At 36.5% G+C, this 17,031-nt stretch overlaps 2 protein-coding genes across 11 annotated transcripts; one reads left to right on the forward strand and one right to left on the reverse strand.

The window, feature by feature from the left end:
* The first annotated feature begins 225 nt into the window (after nucleotides 1-225).
* LOC112294402 (uncharacterized) lies at nucleotides 226-2,411 on the forward strand. The gene is made up of 4 exons (XM_024544750.3): nucleotides 226-579; nucleotides 687-1,184; nucleotides 1,434-1,664; nucleotides 1,994-2,411. The coding sequence occupies exons 1-4, from the start codon at nucleotides 490-492 to the stop codon at nucleotides 2,150-2,152; spliced, it is 978 nt and encodes a 325-aa protein (XP_024400518.1). The 5' UTR covers nucleotides 226-489; the 3' UTR covers nucleotides 2,153-2,411.
* Nucleotides 2,412-2,566: 155 nt separating this feature from the next.
* LOC112294400 (uncharacterized) lies at nucleotides 2,567-9,225 on the reverse strand. Of its 10 annotated transcripts, none has more exons than XM_090243937.1 (16): nucleotides 9,049-9,225; nucleotides 8,448-8,886; nucleotides 8,049-8,153; nucleotides 7,402-7,618; nucleotides 7,071-7,177; nucleotides 6,654-6,722; nucleotides 6,094-6,369; nucleotides 5,712-5,761; nucleotides 5,245-5,419; nucleotides 4,911-5,057; nucleotides 4,196-4,477; nucleotides 3,873-3,929; nucleotides 3,459-3,506; nucleotides 3,301-3,357; nucleotides 3,019-3,132; nucleotides 2,656-2,780 (listed from the first exon to the last, which is right to left on the reverse strand). In XM_090243937.1, exons 2-15 carry the CDS (start codon nucleotides 8,730-8,732, stop codon nucleotides 3,064-3,066), a joined length of 1,944 nt encoding a protein of 647 aa, XP_090100063.1. In that variant the 5' UTR covers nucleotides 8,733-8,886; nucleotides 9,049-9,225; the 3' UTR covers nucleotides 2,656-2,780; nucleotides 3,019-3,063. The 10 variants fall into 10 exon arrangements, with proteins under 10 accessions (XP_090100060.1, XP_024400516.1, XP_073396333.1 ...); XM_090243936.1 differs by having other exon boundaries at nucleotides 8,448-8,936; nucleotides 9,049-9,204; XM_090243934.1 differs by lacking the exon at nucleotides 3,019-3,132 and having other exon boundaries at nucleotides 2,567-2,780.
* Nucleotides 9,226-17,031: the final 7,806 nt, after the last annotated feature.

A 17,031-nucleotide genomic window follows, 5' to 3' on the forward strand; every position in this document is an offset into this window, starting at 1 on the left:
TGGAGGAAGTTCCAGAAAGGGAGGAGAGGACGAATGAGGGATATTCATCCATCCAAGCGACAGCGTGCGTTCGAAGGATTCGGGGATGAATAGGGGATGAATAGGGGATGAATAGGTGGGTGGTTGTGTTCATTCGTTCGTTGGTTCGTTGATGAGAGGGGGTTGTGGGGGCGTGGGGGCTACTTGGCCCTGGACTAGTGCGATGGTGTTGGCAATGGCGATGCTGGTGATGATGATGCTGATGCTGATGCTGTGGGGTCCTCTGCTCATCCCCTTCTTCCTTCTTTCCCTTCGCAGGCTTCCAGGCCCTCCTTCCTCGACACACTCACTCGACTCACCAAGCTGCGTCTATCTCTCTTCTGTTCCTTTCTTTCGCCTCTCCCCTCCTCGTCCTACTGCTGCTTGTGCTTCTGTGCTCTTCCTCCCTCCCTCCGTATCCAATGAAATCTTAATCTCCCTTCCCTTCTGCACCGGCCTCGTCGACTTCCCATGGCGTGCCTCGCTTTGTCTCGCATTACGGGGCCCTCCATGTTCTCCCCGCCAATTGCCTCTCCACCCCACTCTCGCTCTCTTGTCCAGGTACTTCTCCTACCCTCCTCTCTTTGCCCATTGCAATGCCATGCCTCTCCTCCCTGCATTCCTGCCTTGCCTACTCGTGCTGAATTTCTCTCCCCGCTTTTCTCCAGCATTTCGACCCGACATTGAATACTGCTACTCTGCACTCGCGCTGCTTCGTCCCTCTCCAAGCATTATCGAATACCCGCCAATCTAGCTTGAAGCACCGTGTTCTCAGGGAGAAATCTGTGTTTGGGCAACAGTGCTGTCAATCTCATGGTTGTAGTTTTGGTGAAAGAGACCTGAATGACGACAAGCAGGATTTTACTGGAGATGACGCCATCTTACTGAGACATCTCTTTTTTCACCCCATGACGTTGCTCGCCCAAGCATTGTCCATTATATCCTATTGGCGAGCCAGGTTACATCTTTGCAGGCTTAAATTCGAAGCATTATGTGAGGAGTCACAGTGGGAAGATCTGGATGGAGCATTACTACAGCAGGGAAGTTTGGGAATGGCATTGCTGAGCACATCCATGATTGCCAGGGACAGAATTAGTCCAGTTTTGATCACGCTTAGGGCAAATCCTACGTTTATGTCAGGCCTTGTCGCATGGGCATTTGCACAGGTGTTACGTCGAGAATTTCACTTCGAGCTTTTATCTAAGTTTTGGGTATTGCTATCAATTGTGCACGCGAACTGTCTTGTGGGTTTATGGCTTTTTTTCCAGTAATAGCTAGTGTAGATAAGAGCCTCCGAGTATAATTGTTGAGGAAGTCAGAGTAGCGAGTTGCTTCCCCTCAATATACGGGACATGGGGAGTTATCTGGTACTGTGTTGTCCAAGAGGTCTGAATAGGGTAGTGTATGTGTGGCAGGTGTTGAAAGTGTTTACAAAGTACTTTGTGGAGAGGAGATGGGACTGGAAGATGCTGGTGGGTTCAGGAGGGATGCCATCTTCTCATTCAGCCCTTTGTGTAGGTTTAACCACAGCAGTTGCGCTGTGTCATGGAGTGGGTGACAGCTTGTTCCCGGTATGTCTAGGGTTTACCCTCATTGTCATGTACGATGCTGCGGGAGTTAGAAGGCACGCTGGACGTCAAGCAGAGGTAAGTTCCTGCAAGTCAAACGTTCATCATTATGTGCCAACTTCCTGGGAATTTCTCTTTAGACATAGCATTGATAAAGAACCCCGATTACCATGGTAAATCTCTTGGGGCAATTCTGGGCAAAGATACGGGATGTTTGATGTTATTTCATTAGTAAGAACGCTTGATTGACTTGCTGTTCAGATGGTTTAGCTAGGCAGTATTTGTATTCTAAACAATTAGGCATTTTTGTTGATAACCTTGGTAAGAACATCCCGCCCAACTTCTCAAAATGATTTATGCTTCCTACATATTTCGATAATGTTAAGTAAGAGGACGTTTGCATGCAGGTCCTAAATATGATCGTGGAAGACTTGTTCCAGGGGCACCCTGTGAGCGAAAAGAAGCTGAAGGAGCTTCTGGGACACACACCGTTGCAAGTTGGCGCAGGAGCTACACTTGGGATGATTTGTGGATACATCTGTTCTCGTGCCAGCATGGTGTATTGAGTAGTGTATACTTCAGTAATATTGCGGATTTCTTTTTAGGGTTTAAACCCGATTGGCTTAATGAAGCACTACAATGTAAGTACTTCACTCCGAGGGCGGAAGTGATGTACTGGCATGTTTGCAGTTCACTTATTCGTTGAACAGAAATGCGTATCCGTCGCTGCAGATCTGAGGCCCAGACGGCCAACTTTGTTGTGGAGTGAAGAGATTATGATGTAGGCCAAAAGTGACTTTAAATGGAGTACTGGAGGATTCTCAAGTCTTGAGTGCTACTTAGCAGTGGGCATGCCGTATATTTTCGAGTCTAAATCCGAAGTTGTTACTGACATGTCTTGATTGTGTAGTTGGTTAACATCCCCAGCATCTTATGAAGATGTTTTCCAGTGAGGTAAATACAACCACCACACCAATAAGTGATGAAGTTGATTGGCAATTGTATATAATTGTGCGGAACCCCATGCAATAAATGAGCTCTGGTGATTTTTCTGCGTTGACTAAAGGTATCTTATGTAATTGCGTTAAGTTGATTGCAAGGTATTACATTTGAATGGCCAATACTACAATTCTCTTCATATCCCTCTGGCCGCAAAATGATGAGGAAATGGAAACAGACCTCGAAATTCATCCTCTGCAAGATACCACAGACACCCTGTTACACACAAATATATACACCTGACAACATGACACAAAATATTTTACTAAATAGGAGCAAATACTGTTGAGCTGCATAGAATCTTGTGAGCACTGCATTTCTACCATCACCAATTTACTCAATAATCGATTCAAAAGATAGAGGGACAAACAATTAGGTCGATGAGCAGCTAAATGACTGCAGCCTTGGCAAGGAACGTAGGGTTAGTGCTTACAGATGGACCTAGTTCTGAAGGACGGGTTTTTGTCCAAATTAGAAATCAAGCAGGTTTGGCAACGGCTAGGAAAAGTGCCATCCACAGAGTGATGGGAACAATCGACAAAGCGTACTGAAAGCATACAAAAGCACATCACAATTTAGACACTTCAAAAGTCCCCACTTGTGGCAAGAGTGATTATAATACATGAATAGAGTCCAACATACTGTCTAACATGATACCCATAAATGAAGGAATGATTTCAGAAATATCAATAAATTGAATACCAGGAGGGAATACCTGACGCAGGAGCAGTGAGGCCAGCACCCCTGACAATCGCCGCGTACTTGTTCGAAGCTGAGATAAAATATTCATAAATCAGATTTTCTTCAAGAACTGGATAGCACTCCATAATTGGAAGAAGGTATTCAACATAATGACAAGACATGCAATTTTACCTGCGACAATAGAACAAGATTCTGGGCCGACGGCATTGCTGACTGCGCCTGCAACATTACGTAGTCACAACATATTGAAATATCAATCATAAGGACTTTGAAAGTAATAAAGGATAATATATTCACATGCATAATGTCATACCTATAGTTATCATGGAGTGTAACGGTACGATACTCAAGGTTATTTTATGATCAGACAAGAGTGCATACCACTATTAAAGATAATCGCGTTATCATGGCCAACACAAGAGGTATAACTAATCATCCAGGGAATCAAGGAGATGAGTTTAGAGCAGATGAGTCGTACTTCAGCTTCTCAAGGTCTAAGAAGATCTAACCATTTACAACATGAACGAAACACTATGGTTATGTACTAGGTTTTTTTACATTGAAGGGTTATCAGGTGCGGCTTACCATAAGAAGAAGGTTGTAAACAGGATCAGCCGGTAAGATACGAGCAGATTGCAGAATCTACGGCACAGAAAACAAGGATGTTTTTAAACTAAAATAAATTTAAAATCTACTTTAGTTTAATTTTAAATTTCATTAATTCCAATTGAACGATTCGGATTCCAAATATCTGACTCGTATACAAAAAAAAGTTGAAATAATAGGAGAGCAAACATGAGCAAAATATCGTTAGTAGTTCGACAAAAATACAGTCTACCACATATTCTAGATGATCGTAACTGCAAAGGATTAATGAGAATGAAACGAAACGGGGAGAGATGACATACAACTGTTGAGACGACCATAATAATAGGCATCGCCACGAGACGAACTGAAGAAATAATCCAAAAAGCTCGAGAGTCGAGAACCGTTTCCAAATCTGTCGAGAAAGACACCGCCTTGATGATTGAATGATTACCAGTATCGGGAAGATGCTCAACAGCTTCCACCCTCGGTGAAGAAATTTTTGCATCACTAGCCGTACTGAGAGAAGGTATGGATGTGGCTAATGAACTTGCTAGCACAATTGTCTGTACTGCTAAAGTTGCTGTTCCTAGAAGTGCTGCCGCCTGTAAGCCAAGCCAAACAAACAAAAATCACTGTCTCTTGAAACTAAGGCATATAAATAACACTGAGTTGCGAAATTTCACATACATCACTATTTCCATTCAAGACCAATCTGAGCAACGGAATAATCGATTTAAAGTTCGAGAGTGGAACATGTTGAGCACATCACAATTATGAAATGAAAAAAGCAAACAAAAAGATTGACTCAGTCCTTCAGCACTAGCATAAAAAGTTTTGAACTTGGTGGGCAGTCTCTCATCAAGAAATTCGCCAAAAAGACATAATAGTGTAATTTCAGAGGTAGTTGGTGAAAATAAGATTCAGATGAACGATACCTGTCAAAATGATGAATAATCTTAAGTGCAAGGCTAATTTTACGCATTCGCTAACCTATCTCAACTTCTACCACCACATAACATACAGGATTTTACTTACATCAAAAATAGGCCGTAGTATGCCCGATGTAAAAGTGCACAAAACAGTAAAGGCGCCTGTGGACTTCATTGTGATTGCAGATGTATTCGCTTCAGAAAGAAAGAGATGAGACAAAGGCGTCCCTCCTACCAACATACCCACCAAAACCTGTCGCAGTATTCAATGTTCAATACGGGAAAAAAATTACACCAGTAGAAGCAAACCTCGTAAATAAAATTTCGTCTAATTTCCGTCTAATGATCAAGAACGTGTTTCAAGCTTCGAGAAATTAGTCGGCAGATATCTATTCCAGTCTATTTGGATACAGACCACATCGCATGAGAGAGAAACTTGCCCCATATAAAGGAGGGTTCATTATGCGTTTGATTTCCTCTAGTATGGCATTCAATGAAAAGCGATTTTTGGGGACACTTCCCCTTGAGTCGCTTTCTTCATCCCCGGTGGCAATTAGAGAATAACCAACTATCCAAAGAGCGGGTGACCAGCCAACCATGAATAATGCTAAATATCTGCAATGAGTTGAAGCATTTCTGAGCCAAAATACCAATCTTTTTCAAAGGAAATTGTCCAAGCCGCAGTGAGCTAAGCGTGGAGAATCATGAGCATAAAATCACCCTCTTCTAACAGAAAGTCTTTGCAATACAAGACAATTAAATCGCATGATCTAAGCAGCCAAGACATGGGGATGATCTTCTTTGCTGAAACATTCAAAAACTTAAGCAACATCGGATGAGATCTCTCAATGACTGCCTGGGGTCCATAAATGTAATCAGCAACGATTTTTGGTGCTGAGAAACTTACCCTGCAACTTTACTTGCCTCTTCAGCTGCCAAGACTCCGGTCATGAAAATCTGCCACATCCAATATAGATTAAGATCTTTCCAGTTACTTCAGATGTCAGCTTGATCTCTTTGTTTCCATATAACCCATTTTAAGATGCTACATGGACTTTCCTCCACATTTTGATAGGGATTCTTTGAACAAATCCAGTTGGAACACAACTATCATAACGAAGAATGTATAATGTATGCCGTAGTGAGAATCAAACTAGCACTGAAAGTCCGCCACCAAAGTAATCCACGAAATTAGGACACTAGTAAAAAAAAACTTGTTATAATTGAACACTCAAGACTAATATTCCGAACTTAATAAAATGATGAAGAGGTGTGCGGGAGAGAAGTACCAATGGCAGAGTAAATGAATTGCCAAATGCACATGCTGCAGTTACGATAGCCTCCTTTTTAGCTGCCATATACTGCTCTGTATTTTCCTGAAAACTAATGACATTATTAGATGTCGCCACCTGAGTTATTGCGGATGAACCTCTTTCAGAGATAATAGTAGCTGGTGGCACTGAAGTTATTGGAGCTGTATTTCCGAAATTTGGTGACGACGCCGAGGCAGGTGCTGGATAAACAAACCGACAAGCTAGTCTTCCAAGAGATGCCCCCGTGAGTACCTAAGAGCACCGAAAAGAAAATTTTCAATAACCCCAATCATTTGATCCCGAGAGGTTCTGCTCAATGGTACAGGCAGAAGACAATCGACGAAAACACGTAGTTCATTTATGACGAGGATGCATCACCTCAGTCCCTAGCAAGGTGATCGGATATGTGGCGCAAGTGAACTAATTTTGCTTAGATAACCAAGTCACCTTTGCTCTCTTGCAAAATATCTCGGCGGTTATGTGAAGACCACCACCACCACACAAACACACACATTCACTCACTCACTCACACTCACCTGAGCAATGGCAACAAGAGGTAGAAAGAGCAGATTGGCAGCAGGCTGTGAGGCAAGTGTTATTGCAACCTGCCCAAAGAATCACCAGAATTTAGAGGAGGAAATTTCGAATTGATGAGAGCACTACATAAACATATGAGATGGATCCAACTTCCAGATTGAACTCTGAAAGTTGTAATGAAATATTCAGCCATGAAAACCATTTTATAATAGAACAGTCTGTAGCAAATGTGGTGAGCAACATTCATTTTACTGATGTTGCTGCCCTCCTCACTACATGTGAAGACAAATCTTTTGGATCAGATCTAGTCGGTAAACACTGTGTTGAGTACATCTACAACTGGAACATTGCAATCATCGTTCCTAATTACTCCTCAGATTGTGCATATCAAGTCAAGAAGTGGTAAAGTTACACACCTTAGTCATTAGGAAGCAAGGAATAAGCACACGAAATGCCACCTGACTAAGTACTACTGGTGTCTCAGCTGGAAGTTGTCCAGATCTCTGCATCCATACCACAAACACTGCCATTCAAACATCATAAGCCACGGTATACGCTCTTCTCAATAAATGTGATAATACAAGTGTAGATTCTGATATGCAAGAGTATCTTACGCAATTAGCTCCCTTGGTTTTTTGATGATATTGAAAACTAAGTTTGGGCACCTTGCTTAAAATATCAGTCATGAATCTCCACTTTTAGAAACAACACAAGAGGACGTTTTAGAATAAAGATATAGTATCTTACAACACAGGCTGATGAGATTGAGAGACGAAGTGAAGGAAGCTCGAAGAACGTTTACGTCCACATGCGATCCCGCGTTCACAATGGATGCAAGAGGAGAAGTCAAGGACCCAGTAACAACAGCCAGTGGTGATGATTGCAAGACAATCGATGAGGCATTGGTGGCCAAGAGCACTCCTCCAATACTACTGACTAGTCCTTCGAAGCCCCTGCCTCGTGCCTGTCATAAAACTCTTTATGCATTCTACGATAGTCTTGAAAAAATACCAGAAATCTAACTTTACATAAGATCTTAATGGAGCAGAGTATTTATGTCAACAATGTATTGCTAAGATACTTACTTCGTTAACATAATCATAATAATAATAATTAAAAACTTAAAATAAATAAATAAAAATGAAGAGTAACCTCATCACCCATGCAAACAATTTATAAGAAGACCAACCATGGAAACAGCGGGTATCTGACGAGGTAGGCAACGCGTCTTGTTTCGTTACTACGATCACTCGCGCTACAATACAATCCTCTATCTGCCTCGTGCCGGTCAATACAATCCTCTATCTGCATTAAAACTACTCTTTACTTTAAGTTTCGACATTTGACATCCTCTTGTACGATGATCTTTGTAGGGTAATGCGCGATTGTCTTACCTGTCTTCTTAATAGTGCTCCTCTTTTAAGATTCGAAGCAGTATATACCCTCATTCCCGGCCCGACAACCGACTTCAAGAGGCTGGTCTTTCTCATCGTGAACACCTTTGAATTACACCGATACGAGTCCAATCGCGCACCACAAAAGACAATAGAATCAGATTTGGTCCATGTAGATATAGGGAATTCCATAACCGACTTGGGCTCAAGTAGACTTGGGCAGGTCGAAGGAAGGGCATGTGAGATGTCATGCGATGTGATCCCTTGCACAACTATTACTGTCATAGCCACGACTGCATATTCTCGCAACCAACAACACTTTCTTGCGTTTACAAGTCCCAGCAATTGCTGCCATAGCTTGAAAAGCCAGGGAGATTCTGAACTATTCCATTTCGTTACCTGACGTAAACTTGTATTTACACCATCGACACCCAGAGGAAATTCAGCTGCCACCTTCCCTGAAATTCTCCTGTTGGAATAATACGTGCGATGATAATGCCCAGAGTTTCCACTGGTCTCTGAGCACACAATTTGACTAATTCGCTCAAGCCAAATAGAAGGTATCCAACCCCACTGTAAAGTCCTCTTCAAACTAGCTTGGTGCGCCTCGCTCTTGCAAACAGATTGCGCACGAAATCGTGTGTGGCCTGTGTTCAAGTGAGGACAGTGCATCCGCAAATACATCTTGGGCAGGGGCTCTTAACTTTCAAATACTCGACAGACTTTCGAAGTTGATTTTTCCCTGTTAATTTGCTCCCGTACTCGTTGGAAGCCGATGACAGAGATAGAAAAGATATGAAATAATGAAGCGGAGCAACAGACACTCAGTAAGATTACACTGAAAGAGGCAATTGTAGAAGTCAGGCTAGCTTCATCGACAGGCCACACCTGCAAGAATAACGTTTCTGAAAAGCATACTGGAGAAGGAAAACGAGTGCAGGGGAATTGCTACATGTTGGAAGAAACCCAGAATCCCACGAACATTGAGGAAGGAAAGTACCGGAGAATCGCAGCGTGGCAGAAGCGGCGTGAGAAGTCAAAGAAGAGGAAACAGCTAGCTGTGTAATTTGCTACAGGGGAGTGAAACTGCGCTTGGCAGCGACGCAGTGTGATCCCGTGAGCGATGATGGAGGACAGAATGGTGCGCCACAAGGCACAGTGGCAAGCAGAGTTTGACAAGCAAGGTCACACACATCATGGGCAAGGGGAACGGAAGGAAAAAAACGGAGCGCGGGAGCGGGAGCGGGGCAGCGCCGGGGGGCGAACCACCTCCACGAACACAGGGATTGTTTCCTGCCCGCTGCCCGTGCGGCACACCCTCTGATCCCCTTTTGCTCTCTACTTCCATCCAATTCCATCTTCATCCGTTGCTTCCACATCTATCCATCCCCCCACTCTGGATGTATTCTACTAGTAATGTCAGTGTGAACCGGTACCACTACAAATCCATGTTTCCTTACTGGTTCCCCACTTTCTTTCTCTCTCTCTTTATAGGTATATACATATGATTTTAGATTTTTTTATTTCAATCAATATGCAGATGACTCTTAATCAATTAATTTCCAATCTCTAATTAATTAGATCATTGATACAGTTATTTGAACCTCCATTCCTTTTTATTTTTTGTATCATTCTTCAAACCATATAATTTAAATTCACACGTACAAGGCACAAGTATGAACTATATTAAGATTAGAGAATTGCTAGGTGAACACTCCCCTTTCACTGCATGGACACTTCTTATGCCACCTAGCAGTTCTCTTTTTAAAATATATACAAATGTAAAATATTGTAAACTATCAAGACCTTTTTTAAGAAATTATTGGTAGAGAAAGAAATGATATAAAGTATACAAAATAATAGAAACTAAACAGAAAATCATAACTATATTTTTAATTCTTCGTATATATATATATATATATATATATATATGACTTGCAGTGTGAGTACTATTTTTCTTCACTTTTTTGGTTGATTAGTAGCAGCAGCAGTTTTTTATATTTAATAAATTTTAAAAATTGATATATATATATATATATATATATAATTTTGTGATTGATCAATAAAAATTTGATGTTAATAATTTAGATTTTTTATAATTTTAATATCTTCTAAATAGTTCTTACATAAAAAAAATCTCAACCAATTAAACACTCAAAAGATATCTCAATATAGTATAGTACTTGTAACATCTTATTATTCAAAAAAATAGTCAAAAAGTTAAAAGAATAAATAAATAAAAATAGTGTAATTTATTTTAACTAATTCTTTTACTTTTAATCTAGTCAAGATCAATATTATTGATAAAAAAAACTTTCTAAAGTTCAAGAGTATGTATTTAAGAGATTTTATTTATTTATTTTTTTTCTATTGTATGTATGTGAATATATATATATATATATATATATATATATATATATATACATATATATATATATACATATATATAATAGTAAATTAAATTTTTTTTGATAATATCATCACTATAATATTTATCTTTTAAAATAATATTGTAACTTATCTAATTATTTTTAAATATATTAATGGTATTTTATTAGAATTAAGAAAAATAATACTATAAATACTAATTATAAATAATTAAAATTTGTTATAATGTCATATAAATAGATTCTCCTTATTAAGTCTTAAGTGTGAAAAGTCACTAATCATATGGTTTGATATAAATTATACTACCTCAAAAGCTCTTCAAATCTTTTAAGAAAAATTAAAATAATATATAGATTTTTCTAACCTATATTTCTAGAGGTATTTTTTGATTCTGCCTTATCCTTCCTCTCTCTCCTCTACACATGATCTTATTAAAACTCCAACAAACAACCTTTATACATTTGCTTAAAAAATTGTTGTAGAGATGCATATCTATTTATTTTAGTCAATTTTTCTTTGCTTCTTCTCATTAGGTCCATATTTCACTATTCAAAATACATCTAATATGGCATTTGTATCTTATAATTGTATAGCAATGATGGATGAATGAACACCATTGAAAGAAACAAGCATGTACAAGTAGGTAGAAAAGAATTACCAATCTAATAGTAGATATTCCAAAAATAATTTACTTAATTCAAAAAAAATCGTATTTGAACTAATATTTTTTCTAGCAATGATAAAGAAGAAGTTTTCTATTATTCTTATTAAAAAAAACTTCATAAAAAAAGCTTAAGTTGAACATTGAAAACTTCTAAATAGTACCAAAAAGATTAGAAAATAAGAATTCTATAACCATAGCGAAGAAAAAACTTCCATGAAGGTAAAAAATATCAAAACTCTTTGGAACAAGGCTTCAATAGGAGCAGAGACAAAGCAAAGTTGTTAGTTTTAAAGTAAAATAATCCAAAGCTTATCAAATTTAGAAAATAGAAGGTGCTTAGGTTTGTAGAGAATGACAATTATAATCTCTTTATATCAAAGAAGATTTCTTATCTTCCAACATACCAAAAGCTTTCTAAGGACAATAAAGATTAAAATTTGCTACTTATGAACATTTGCCTTGCTACCTCAAAGATCAGCATAGTCTTTTAGGAAGAAGATTCATGTCATTTTATTTTGATTGATTCCAATATCTACAACAAGATCTCCAAGATTAGTGGTAAGAGAAAAAAAACATAGAAGATAATTACATGCTTAAGCTACTAAAGGAGTGGAAAGGCCATGGAAATTTTTTGCTCTACTACTTCATGATTGATTTTGCTAATGCTTTATAATACATCTTTTGGATGTTTCTTCAATCTTATAAGTATACTTGTAGTATGACAACATTATTGTCTTTGATACCACCTATGACATCAATCAATACAAGAGCCATCTAACATTTATATTAACATTGAGAACCATAGAAAAAAAAATCCTATGTGATGGTTATTGGATTTGCAATAAGAAATTTAAGATATTCATTTAGGTGTTATAATCCTTCTTCAAAGCCAAAAGAATTATGCCAATATCTATATTCAAAAATCAAGACCAATGGATAGAAGATACTATCAAATTAGTGTTTCTTATCATTTAGCAAGTATTTATTTGTGATACATCACTCAAAAGTTTTTATTGTTGTTCAATTTTACAAATGATGCTATTATAGATAATTTCTTTGTAAAGTTCTATAATGTTATATTATTAAGGATACAAATTAGAAGAAAATACATAAACTTATAGAATCTGTGTCAAAAAAAAAGTGACAAAATACAAGAAAGTATGTATATTCAAGGAAGGATTGAAATGGCTATTACCAAAGACTTGAAAATATAAGATTCTTAAAAGTAGATTAAAAGAAAGAAAGAAATTGACAAGAGTGAAGAAGGCCTCACTCTTGCTTCTATATATATATATTACTTAATTAAGAACTATTATGCTATAAGATCTCTAATATGTGTCCAACTTGTAAGACACATATCTAATTTGCAAGGTAAGTTTCCTAGGTGTACACCATATATCCAACTTGTACTACAAGTGGTTAATATGTTGACACATAGTCTCCTTGTTGGCCAAGTTTTCAACCTACCAATCATCTATAGACATGTATTAAAGTAAAGCACTATCTATGAAGCTTCTAGGAAGCTTTTTATAAGATATTATCATATTTATCTATTTTGAATTGCTTCTACCTATTCTTATTATTTAGATAATTATCAGGATAAATATGTATGTTCATGATATTATCTTTCCCTTCTAAAGACAAATTCGATGAAAAGCACTGATTACATGTTGATGAAGTCCAAGATACACCGAACTATATTTGCCATGTATTCTAATCTTTATTTCCTTTGAAGGTAGTTGATAGGTCCTTCAACCATCAATAATGTTCCATACCATAGCAAAAAGACTATCTTGATATTTAATCATTATTAAGGCCTTCATAACTTCCTTCAAATAAAACATTAGTAATACCATCAAGAATGGTTCATACCTCCAAAAGTATCACTAAACATTGGAAGTTCCTTCCAAGGTTGTGGTACCAAATATGTTGTATCTTGCCATCTATTCGAGGAAGAACATGTCGTTTTTAAAGATCTTCATCTCGATTTTGCTATCTCAAAGGTTGTGATAGTTGCAATGTTTCATTTGATAGCTCAGCAAATGATAGCTTTTGAGTTGAATTTGGTGGTTGTTGGTTCTCCATCTCCTAAGTAGCAAAAAGACTATCTTAATATATTAATACATTATTAAGAAAAAATGATATAAGATAGAATGAAATCTCCATTGGACTTGCTTTGCTTTGTAGGAAAGAATTTCTTAATTCTTTATCTTGATTTTGATAGATGTCATTGAACAAAAGCTTTAATTTTATAAGTAGAGGTTTGGCTATATTAGATTCATGGCTTCTACGTGTATAAGTTTAGTTTTTTGTACTAATTGTATATTATGACTTTTAATAAATTCTTCATCTAAAAAATAAGCTGAAGCTCATGAATTTATCTAGGCAAAGATTTTGTAATTATTAGATCTTAAACACACATCTATTGTAAAACAAGAAGAGGGTTCTAAGAAGAGAATAGGACCATCAGTAGAAATTGTACAAGATTCCAGCCGCACGGTTTCTATTGTAGTTAGATAAATTTTTTTTCCAACATGTTTTCATCTTTGACAGCAATATTCTTTATTTTGTAGTTGTGTTGTTTCTTTGGACAATATTGAGCAATGTTCTCACCTTTTCTACAATATAAACATAGTCCTTCTTGACAATGATGAGTCTTTTCTTGTTTGATAAGAGATTTAAAACATACTACATCAATTTGTATGTCTTCTACTTTTAAATGTTTAAATTGAGAAGTCGTTGGTATTGTCATTGAATTGTAATAACGTTAAGGTTTTCTTGTGCGATTCTCACATCAAAACTCAAAAAGTCGATTATCACATTTCATAGCAAAATCAATTGTTTGATTCAATGTTTGAGGATCAGGTAAATTGAACATCAATTTCTTTACTTCATATTGTAATCCGTAGAAAAATTGGCTAATAAGTATTGCATCATCGCACTTGATATCTATTGCTAATTATTGAAATTATGAAGCGTATAATATCACTAATCAATTATCTTATTACAAGATGTAAATCTTGTTGCTTGCAATATGGATTGCATCATGTTTTCCATACATAAATCAAAATTCTATTAAGAATACTTCCAAATTATCCAATATTGGATCACATCATTCAATAAATGATGAAAACCATGATAAAACAAAACCTGAAAGTAATATTTCAATAAAAATAAACTTGTGATCCTTGAGTTGGATAACTTTGAGGTTGTAATTCAATCACCAATTGTACATGATTGATGAATCCTTGAAACTTAGATCTTGTGCCATCAAACTCATAAGACAGTCCAATTTTTGGTTCCTTGAAACTTGAACAATGTTTCATTGTAGGTGCAGTAGTATGGCTTGCTATAGATGTTGAAGCAATTCCAATAATCTCTATATCTTCATTGTTTGATAATCTTGTTGCTCCTTGTGGTGGTAGAATAGATTGATGCATTGCAAGTATTAACTTTCTCATTTGCTCTTACATTTGAGCCATTCCACTCTTTATTTCGACAAGCTCTATTATATTAGCACAATAAAAAGAAAGGTGTCTATTCTCACAAAATACAATACTTAAGAATCAAGAAAAATAAATAAATAAATAAATAAAAATCTAGAAAAAATATTAGTTTAAAAGAAGGTAATGCACAACTTCTAATATGCTTATGTCTTATCAAGAGAAAAGGATAATCCACTCTTAATCAAGAAAGGACAAAGCTTTGATATTATATGTGTTCTAGGACACAAACTAGAAGAAGATACATAAACTCATAGAATTTGTATCAAAAAGAAAGTGACAAAATAGAAGAAAGTGTGTATATTCAAGGAAGAACTAGAATAGCTAATGCCAAAGTCTAAAAAATATAAGACTCTTGAAACTAGACTAAAAGCAAGAAAGGAGTTGACAAGAATGAGGAAGGCCTTACTCTTGCTTCTATATATACTACTTAATTAAGAACTATGTGGCAACATGCTATAAAACCTCTAATATGTGTCCAACTTGTAGAACACATATCTAATTTGTAAGGCAAGTTTCCTAGGTGTGCGCCATATGTCCAACTTGTACTACAAGTAGTCAACATGTTGACACGTGGCCTCCTTGTTGGCCAAGTTTTCAACCTATCAATCACCTATAGACATGTATAAAGGCAAAGCAACGTCTATGAAGCTTCTAAGAAGCTTTCTACAAGATATTATCATATTTATCTACTTTGACTTACTTCTACTTATTCTTATTATCTAGATAATTATCAAGGTAAATACGTATCTTTGTGACATATATATCCAAAAGAGCCATCTAAGTTCAAAGACACTTAGAAAACTCTCACATCTTAATTTGGTATAGAGACCAACAAAAAAACCAACAATTTCTTTGATTTAAGTATATTTTTGCTTCATGTATTTATAAGGAATACTTTCTTCTTAGATATCATAATTGTTCAATGCTAAAAAAATATCAACAACTTCTTCAATGGATTTGTAGGTGCTAACATATTCCTAATGTAGTTTATTACCAAGTTTCAAGAAGCCTTAAAGTCTTCCAATTGAAAAGAGAACTAGAGTACAATGTCGCAAATATATATGAGTGTGAATTTGCAAATAAATTCTTCTCTAGAGAATGAAGCAATGTTATATCTTATACCATACAACTTCAATAAGATGTGTGAGCACATTCACCAAAGCCAAAAATATGTTTGCACAAGTTTGGAAGAAATATGGTCTCAACAACTTGCTTATCATGATCAAAGATATGTGCTCCACCATCACTCTTTTCTTATAAAGACCTTGCAAGTGAACTACTATTTGCTAGATTATAACATCTCATGCAACTACCATGACTATCAATTTACCAAAGTACTTTATTAATATGCATATTGTATGTTATCTTTGAAAAATGTTGTAGCGTTGTCTTTGCAAGACTACCTTGATTGCTAACAAGTTCAAAACAAGCACCTCATATTTTTGACTCTACTTCCACAAAGTCTTTCTACAGCAAGTAGCTCTATTTACTCCAATTTAACTTTAGATCCTTGCAATGGCCGTACTTAGTATGTTTATTTAATATAGTATAATTACAAGCTTCCTTGCTAAGGATCTAAACATGCAGATGAGTACTAAATAGTCAAGGACAACCTCATTGATCAATTGTGGTAATATTTCCATCTTTAGTAATCCATGTTTTTTCAAACTTATTTTCAATTAAATTATTTTATATTATTTAATATTTTAATCGACACAAAATATATTCATTATTCATTTCTTCTCTAAGATATTATATATTACAAGCATCCTACTAAAATTCTACTTCAGTTTACAATGTAATGAATAGTCCTTGAAACAATTAATCATCTTAAATTTACATAGCTGTCAAAAGCACAAAAAACTTAATTGTTGATTTATTCTATTTTAAGTCAATATTGGGATTAAATATTGGCTTGCAAAATATGCCCCAATCAAAGTATGTATTATAGTCAATTGAAGTCATGTTGAAGTATTATGAGATGTAACAATATCAATTGAGGTAGCATTAACAATTCTCTATCCTAATGTTGATATTATCAAAATAGAGTATTCAATCCAAAACAAGAGACATCCAGCAGTGAATCCCAAATTACACAAGGTCCGTCCAAGGTACACAAAGTGTTGGACTGGTGCCTCCTTTAAATCCTTTCACATTGTTCGGAGTAGATTAATAGATACTGTTCAGGGGTTGGGGGATAAGATGGCCATCATGAACAACGTCCTCAACATAGGGTGAAGCTGTGAAGAGCATGCTCATATTGTCCAGAATCAGTTCAGGTTACGCATCTCCTTACAACCGTGGTTAGAAACTTACTTCGAGCAAGATATAATGGAACGTTCCACTTCGGCGTAACACTAATCTCTCATCGGTTGTACCCTATATGCTATCACATAAACCTGCCATGGAAATGCAGGCACAAGAA

This window comes from Physcomitrium patens, chromosome 17 (assembly GCF_059467195.1).
Source record: "Physcomitrium patens ecotype Gransden chromosome 17, ASM5946719v1, whole genome shotgun sequence".
In the NCBI taxonomy this organism is placed as follows: domain Eukaryota; kingdom Viridiplantae; phylum Streptophyta; class Bryopsida; order Funariales; family Funariaceae; genus Physcomitrium; species Physcomitrium patens.

Excerpts from the sequence above, each read along its gene's own strand:
- LOC112294400 (XM_073540232.2), bottom strand. The coding sequence starts at position 8,732 with ATGTATTTGCGGATGCACTGTCCTCACTTGAACACAGGCCACACACGA. Across the intron at positions 6,723-7,070 it reads CTTGCTTCCTAATGACTAAG|GTTGCAATAACACTTGCCTC; the intron begins GTGTGTAACTTT and ends TTCTTTGGGCAG. Across the intron at positions 5,762-6,093 it reads ATTCATTTACTCTGCCATTG|ATTTTCATGACCGGAGTCTT; the intron begins GTACTTCTCTCC and ends TGGATGTGGCAG.
- LOC112294402 (XM_024544750.3), top strand. The coding sequence starts at position 490 with ATGGCGTGCCTCGCTTTGTCTCGCATTACGGGGCCCTCCATGTTCTCC. Across the intron at positions 1,185-1,433 it reads TCGCATGGGCATTTGCACAG|GTGTTGAAAGTGTTTACAAA; the intron begins GTGTTACGTCGA and ends TATGTGTGGCAG. Across the intron at positions 1,665-1,993 it reads ACGCTGGACGTCAAGCAGAG|GTCCTAAATATGATCGTGGA; the intron begins GTAAGTTCCTGC and ends GTTTGCATGCAG.